Genomic DNA, 8309 nt, shown 5'->3' on the forward strand with positions numbered 1-8309 from the left:
TCTTTTTCCAGATTCTCGGAGCCCTTGATCAAGACGACCAGGCTGGCAAACAGAAACTTGCCTACAAACTTGAACAAGTCATAACCCTCATGAGCATAGACAGCTGAGAACTGTCCTGCCAGGGACACCCTGGGAGGGATAAACCAAGTCGTGCCTCACTCAAGATCATCATCTTTACCAAGTGCAAGTTTTGATTGGCTGTAAGCAGAGTCACCTGAACAGTGCTCCTCTCTCTCTTTCTCTCTTTCTCTCTCTCGTTTCTTTCTCTTTCGAAATCTGTGGACAAAGCGACAAATCCCCAGGGGTTAAAAGAAAAAGACTGCAGAGGAATCTCGGCTCTGGGGACATCAAGACATTCAGGTGGAGCTCTTGTTTTCACAGCTTCCCCTCTGCCTTTGCCCTAGAGAAAAAAAAATATTCCATAAAATAAAACAAAACAAAGCAAAACAACAAAACCCTCCCCCAACATCGCATCATCACTCTACAGATGGGAAACTGGGAGGTCACCTCTGTCATGCTGCTTTAACTGCCCTCCTAGGGATATAACCTCTGGAGTGGACATGGAAAAGAACTCAGTATTACGAAAAGTCTCCCCAAGGGGAAGGCAGCCTGCCTGCCGGGATCCTGGAGGGTAGGAGAAAATCAAGACCCTCTCCTTCAGAGCCATTGCAACTCTATCTCTTGATAGGAACCCCACTGGGAGAGGAACCCCAAAGCTCCCCGCAAAATGCCACAGCTCCATCCACGGTGGGACCGTTGTGGCTCTCATCTGCCTGGGCAAAGTGGTGTTGCTGCTCTCTCGGGGCAGGAGAAGGGTCAAGAAGGGAGGAGGAGACTGACGCTCCCCCGCCCATGTGTTTCATATGGTTATTCTTATTTTTCAAAGAGACCTGTGTTCCCCTCCGTCTTTCCCATTGTGTCCTGTTGGTCGTAGCACTGCGGCAAAAAAGTGCTCTCTCTGCTCAGTGGCATCCCGTTGGTGGTGTTTCTGTTCCTTCTGGCAATGGACAGCACAGCATCTCCCTTGTCCCCACCTCAGCTTGGAAAGCAAGAGCCACAAGTCTCAGTTTGTTCCAGACAAGGAGCTTGGCCTCAAAAACCAGCTAGAGGGTGTTTTTTTTAATTATTTTTTATTTTTTTTAAGATGTTTGTTCTTTCCATTTTGTTTCCTCAACTGAAACAAAGCTGTTGTTTTCTTGTGGTGGAATATCAGAAGGATACCGAAGGGCTTGCCGTGAAGCAAGGTGGTGCATAGGACTGATGGCAGAAGCTTCCTTCAACGCCACTCCTGAGAGGAAATGTCATCACACATCTTGGAAGGAAATCTTGGAGGAAACCCAAATGAAACACTGCAAAATATTCTTCTATCTAGATACTCCCAGTCAAACTGCATGTATTCTGGAGAACCCTGACCGACTGTAAGCTCATTTGCCTTTTGGTGCCAACTCCTGGCCTTTGCTCTTTTCCTTTCCTGGAGCCAGCAAAGCCTTGCTGAAGGCACAGTTGCCGACTGGGAAGGATTTGCTCTCTCTTTGCACTTCCAGAGATCACTGTCACCACGGGACAAGGGTGGGCGATCACCCTGTTCTCTCCTCTGCTCAGCTCCTCCAGAAGAACTACACCTCAACCTGTTTCAATGCCCACCAAGTAGGAATGAGCTCCCGCGTCTCTTCGGCATTTGGCTGGTTATTTTTTGTACAACTGCCAGCCTGTTTAACACTGTAGTTCAGCACAGTGGGAGAATCAGCCCTGCAGAGCCTCAGGGGAACTGGAGAACCTTGTGTCTGGTACGCCACGGAGGTCTGAGTTCATCTCTCCAGGAATAAATGGTGCCCACTAGCAAGTGGAGGAGTGGCCTCATGCCAAGGAAAATTAACCCTCATCCATCCTACACCATCCTCTGAGCCACAGCCCGGATTTTCTTTGCACCTGGAGGGCGGAAGGGGTAAAGACAGGGTGTGTAAATTGATTACGGAACGAATGTGTTTGGTTTTAATTATGCCTCTTGCTAGCAAACCCGAACCTCTTCAGAGCAACGGCACGTGAGGGTGTGTAAAGGGGGCTGTGGTGCAAACAGCAGTCAGTTAGCAAGCAGGTTGCGTTCAGCTGAACAGATACACACATAAGCAAGTCTTTCTAAAACCACGTAAAGAACAGCAGTCCAAAATTTGGTGCGTGTGCGGGGAGAACATCACAAGATTCACGTTGAAACAGCAAAACTTAGGGACACGTCTTGGTTTTAAAACCCCAGACATTTCTCTCTTGATTCTAATTATTATTTTGTGCGTGTGCGTGTGTATATGTGTGCGCGTGCGTGTTATTTCCTTTTTGATTTTGCTTGCTTTCTGTTTGATCGCTGAGCTGACGGACTCATCATGCACCTTATGGACATCTCAGCATTTTTAAGAGGCCTGCGCAATGGGGATGATTTGGTTTGGTTGGCTCTGCCGTGGTTTTGTTGACCCATTTTGTAATGTTGGCGCATGTTCCAGATCCATTGATTATGGCTGTGAAAGTGGGGTGGAAGTCCCACCAGAGCCAGCGGTAAGGAAATTACAACAACAACACAAACACAATATTTTTTATAAGTACATAAAAAGAAAAAAAAAATTAAAAAAGGAAGAAACCAAAGGTTTTGACAAACAAAGTGCCACAAGAGATAAATATGGACCCTATTGTCATGCCTTGTACTCACAGCTGGATGGTAGGAGTCTGAGGACAAATAGCTGGCTTGGAGGGAAGTGGTTATGAGTGATGGGCTATACTGCCTGGACATGCGCACATGAAAAGAAGAAGAAGCTGTTAAAAAAAAAAAAAAAAAAAGTATCAAAGTGAACTGGTGTAATCCTGCACTGTTACTGAAGTCAAAGGAACACCACAGGGGAAATCTGGGACTCACCCTGTTTCTTTTTGATGTTTTCAGGGCTGTGTTTTTGTTTTATTATTATTGTTGTTTTCCATTGTCACTGTTTTATTTCTTCTTGCTGGTACGGAGTTTTTCAGCTGTAAAATATATATATATATATTTCAAGGAAAACTTGAACACCTCAGAGACACTGAGAATGAAACACTTAGGGGAAATGGGAAGTGCCATGAGATTGGTATCTTAACCCTTCCCAAGTCCCCATTTCTCTCCCCCATCCCCAGGATTTGAAAGAAAATGTATATTTTGATTCTCTTTCATCTCCTCTTCCTTTTTCTTTTCCTTCTTCGTTTTTTTTTTTTTTTTTTTTTTGATTTGGTGCTTGAGCTGGTTTTGGTTTTCACTTGGAAAAATGTGCCAGAATTGTGATGTCAGTGTGTGGGCTTCCTCCCCTGTCCCATTTGGTGTCCTTCCCCTTTCCATCCACTGTCCCAGCATCCCCCCCAGTCTATGAGAGGTCTTGGCATCTTTCTTCTCAGCCTCACCTGTTGAGCTAACTATTTTTTTAACTGCATGTACAATTAAAATACAATTAAAAACAATGACACAAACAGAAGAATGAGCCCTACCACGACGTGAATGAGTTTTTTTCCACTTCTTTTGCCTTGTTTCCCCCAACTCCTCATTGTTCCACAGTTGACCAAAAGTGCTCAGTGTGAGTCGCATTTCACACTGTTTTTCCAGTTACACTGAGAGAAGAGGAGGCAAAGTCCCTCGAAGTCAACAGACAGGTTCCTAATATTCAGAACATACCAGATGATAGGCTGATCTTTGTGAGTTTTTTGCATTTTTTTTTCTCAAACATTACAATCAACACAATGAATGCTGACGCTTGCAGCACCATCAGAAATAAGGAAATGGAACATGTGAAGACTCCTTGTCGTTCTGCTGAAAGAGCTGAGATTATTTTTTCATTGCAGAGTCTGCTCTGGGAATTGGAGGATGGATTTGAGGAACAAAGGTGAACAGTAATGTTGCAATGCAACATGCTCTTTATGAGTGTATTCACCTATCAATGACATAGTGAGCTGAGGCATAACCCATCATGCCATCGTGTCACATGTTTTTTTCAGACTGAGACTCTTGGTAAATGGAATTTTGGGAAAAGTTGTGTATTATCTGGAAGAAGGTGTTAGAGATTGGTAGCACTTGAACAGACAGTACTTGAGAACTAGGGAAGAGGAGAAATGTAGACTCACGAAGGCATCTTCCTCTCCTAACACACACCAGTCCTTCTTTTCCTACTCTTCACTCTGCCCTGAATATATTTGATGGTTTGGTCATCATGGCATACAACAGCCTTGTTCCATTGGGTCAGAGGGCTTCAGCCAATTTTCTCCAGTGGTAGCTTGGTAGCTTCACTACTGCAGTTGTCTTGTCATGCCACTTCAGCACTGGAGAACATAAATAATTATTATAACGTAAAGAGGATTTACAAACAGAACTGGAGATGGTATTTGTTTTAATTGAGATATGATTACCAAAGTTTCCAGATCTTGTGCATTAGCCCACAGGGAATTGTCCGCATTAGAGGGAAAAAGATAAGCAGATCACATTATTATTATTATTACTTTTAATAACTCTATTGAAAGCTGATAAAAAGAAAGTTAGGAGTTTGGGTGCTACTCTCACTTTTGAGTCACCGAACACAAAGATCATACATCTGCTGAATTCTGGGATATCTATGATGTAACAACCCAAGAAAAAAAAAAAATCAGATAGTATCAAGAGCAAAATTGTTTAAAAGTAAGCCAAAATGCAAAATTCAGATCTGTATTTCCACAATATGTGAAGAGCTTTGAGAGGAGATACCATTTACCATTGTGTGGAAGACTCTTCCAAAGGAAGTCTGGAAACCTGAAAGGACTGAGTTCCAGGGCTCCTCTTAGTGGGGCATCCAGCTGGCTCCACAAAGGACCCTCAAGTCCAAGGACCATCTCATACCGAAAAGACAACCCTGGGCTACTAGAGATGACCAGAACTCCTCCCTCACATCACCACGGCATCGATAAAACAAGTCATGCTTCACTCTCCCCATCAGTTAGTAGAAGCTCATGAAGCAGATGCAACTGATAGCCTGGAGAAATGGTTTGCTGCTGTAAAAGGAATGACAGAGAGGAGGAAAACTGGTCCTGTTTCCCAGATTCCTTGGGGTAGGATCTAGCGTGCAAGAGTGCTCCTCCATAGCAATCTGTTGTTTTCCAGGTGAGCAGTGGCCACTGCTGATAGGGGAAGATGCCATGACCAGATAAGCACTTAACTATAACCCCATCAGTCCCCAAAAGGTGGTTTTAGTCCTCTCTTCTCCTTGGTTCAGCACGCAGCTGAAGAACCTGGTCAGAGGTCTTTCATGCTCATAAAAATGTGCATGTTGTTCGCACCAGGTGTGTTTTCTTTTTCAGTGGCTCACCAAGAATTGTAGCCAGGAGCCCCATTTTATATATCTCCCACCCTTGAATGAGCAAATCAGTACAAAAATCCAGCTCTTGAATCAGTGACGCTGTCTAAACTCTGCTAAGCCCTGGTTACCTCCTCTCCTGGGATGAATAGGGAGCCCAGGAATGGAGTTCTTTCTGCAAGCTGGGGAGCTTTGATTATTTACACAGTAAATCGTGTTTCTGTGTTGGCAGAGGCCTCACTATGACAGCTGCTGGATAAAGATGTATTGGCATAACCTCAGCGATGCCAGGACTATTTTCTGTGAGTACATGATGAGTAGTAAAAGAATGGTCCTCCAGGGCAGATGGAGGTCTTGGACTGTCCTAGCTCTTGCCATTTGGTATGCTGTGGAGCAGACAACTGATAAATCCAGTCAACCTCCACATCACTGGTCGTTCGCCACCCAAATTTTCTTGCTTTGTCCCCATTTCAGGGTACAGTTGGGTCCAGAGAGAGCTGCAGTTTCTCCCTCACCTCTGCCACTGTGCAGAGTCCCTTCGCCTCTGTGTTGTCCTGTGGGGGATAATTGATGTCCTGGGCAAGAAAAGAAAAAGAAAAGAAAACAGATTTACACTTCGAAAGAATAAAACCACCAAAAAAAAAATAGTGAGGATGTAAAGCTGCTTAGTCTAATCAACCTGTCACATGTGTGATTTCTGTTGTCGTCATTGTTTGTCCATTGGCTACTCTTCTTTTGTTTGTTTGTTAATCTTCTGTTCTAAAAATGGAGAGTTTACCTCAAATATTTCTTTCTGCTTGGAAACAGATCACCTCAAAGACACTAAGAGCAGTGTGCAGGGAAGCTCAGTGAAGTGAACCTGATTATGGAAAACGGGGAAAGAGGACGTTTAGGCTCTTCCAGCATCCCCTTCTCTTGCTGCTGTGGGCTGAATCTGAGGGCAGTATTTCTGAGCAGGAGAGGCTGCTGTTCACTTCCAGATTGACTGGAACGTAAGAACCAGTCGGGGAAATTAAGGCACATCTGAGCTTGAAGTCCTTTCTGAAGTATCTGAAAGAAACTTGGTGTTACTTAAAAATTTCTTCCCTGCTCTTTCCCCATTCCCTGGAGAAAATCCACTTTCCAGCCCAGAGTGGGGTAAGGAAGCAGAGAGATTAGGTGCTAGCTAAATATTCCCAGCGTTTTCCCCAAGAAATTAAGAGACAACTGGATTATTTAATGCCACAACACAGGCCCTTCCTAGTGTCTGACCCTGTGTCTTGGACATACACATGAGCCCAGAAGTCTTATTCTCTGTTTTGCTAAAACTTCCACCTTAAGTACAAAATCATTGTAAAGACATATCCTTTCACTACAGTGTTACTAACAGCCTCAAAGAGATGTCAAGACAGCATTAGAAAGGAGGTTGGGATCCTTTTTTTTTTTTTAGGTTGTTGTTGTTGTTGGTTTGATTTTTCTTTTGAATTGATCCTAGTTAAAGAAATAAATAAAATCTGTACTATTTAAATTGGAATCCCGTTGTTACTTGGTAAAGGCAAAGCTTCTGTACCTTTGTTATAATTAATTGTATACCTGTGTATGTAAATATAAGGCATTCCTATTTTGCAGTCCAGAACAAGAAAAAAAGGAAAAAAAAATATTTGTAATATAGAATAAAGTTTATTAAAAAAAAATAAAGAAATAAAAATGCTCTGGGCTCTGATTGCTGCTTCCTGTGGCTGAATGGAGCCAGAGAAAAGGAATTCAGTCAAAGGGGAATTACTGGAGAGCATGCAAGTGCCTAAAGTAAGTCCACATCCATGCCATAGGAGCCCAAGATCAGGCTCTTCCACCATCCCCGATGCATTTCTGAAGCTTCCTTAGCACTCCGAGGAGTCGGCTCCTATTGGCCTTTTGGCCTTGGCTGAAGTGTGCCACCACTCCTCCTTCTTTCCCTTTTTCTTTCTTTCCCTCCCTCTCTTCCTTCCTTCCTTTGAACCTCCCTTATTTCCTCACTCCCTCTGTCCCTCCATCTCTCCTTTCCTTGCTCACACAAGAACTCATTATTGGATTTTTTGATTTGTTTGTTTGTTTGTTTTCAAACAAAAGCTTGAAACTTTTTTTTTTTCAAAGGTTATTTCTTTCCATCTGCATTTGCGGTGCCTTCAGGAGTTCATTTTGAAGACAGATGACAAGCTGCTAAAGTCGGGGATGCCAGTAAAGGAACCAAATCCTGTGGCCTTGAAAAGAAAGTCCTTGATGAGAACCAGCCTCTGATGCCTTTGCCACTACAGCAGAGTAGCAGGCATCACACTAGGTTTGAAACCTAGAAGAGATGTAGGCAGTCTTAGGTGGGCTTCCAAACACCCAGCCTACTTGCATCTTTTCTCCAGGATGTCATGCCAGGTCTGAGGCTACTGCTGGGGTGAGCTCTGCTTCCAGCACTGATGGTTGGCCATGGAAATAGAAAGAAATTGTATTTCCCTATGTGTTCTCTGTGTGCTCTGGCTGGAGGCAGAAGACACATCCCTCTCCAAGGACCAGATGCCTTCATGGGCAGACCTGTAGACCTCTCACCACCAGGCATGGTCTCAGAGGATTTGTTCGGAGCTGAAGAGGCTCCCCAGGCAGTGAGAAATGCAGCCTCCCTCCTTCCCCTGCCTCCTACCCATGCTGTCCTCCCAGGAGGCAGGGAACAACAAGGAGCAGCTGATGGACACTCCGATTTCTCGGTAGCTCAGCTTAAACCAAGAAGTGAAAATCCATTTTCCCTTTCCCACAGCTACTCCCCAACCACTTTGGTCCCCTTATCTCATGGTTATTATCTTATGATGCCATCTTTTGAACGGCTTTGCAAAGGGTAATCTGTAATGAAGGAAGTTACATTCCCCGGGACTAAGGATGGGCTTGGCCAAGCATGGGCTGGGTTTGTGCTGCCTTGACACAGGTCTACAGAGTTTAACATATCAGCATCATCTTGTACCCCAAGGGACAGGAAACGACCTGAGA

At 44.2% G+C, this 8309-nt stretch overlaps 1 protein-coding gene across 5 annotated transcripts in view; it reads left to right on the forward strand.

Annotated features, from left to right (window-relative positions):
• The window catches only part of PLXNA4 (plexin A4), a 423229-nt gene extending 416206 nt beyond the window's left edge, over window positions 1-7023 (forward strand). For all 5 annotated transcript variants that reach the window (XM_083813595.1, XM_083813603.1, XM_083813604.1 and 2 more), the window contains one exon: window positions 12-7023. In XM_083813595.1, the coding sequence (XP_083669721.1) occupies window positions 12-107 (96 nt within the window). In that variant the 3' untranslated portion in view covers window positions 108-7023. The remainder of the gene's footprint in view (window positions 1-11) is intronic.
• The last annotated feature ends 1286 nt before the right edge of the window (window positions 7024-8309 follow it).

Source organism: Anser anser, assembly GCF_964211835.1.
Source record: "Anser anser genome assembly, chromosome: 1".
Classification (NCBI taxonomy): Eukaryota; Metazoa; Chordata; class Aves; order Anseriformes; family Anatidae; genus Anser; species Anser anser.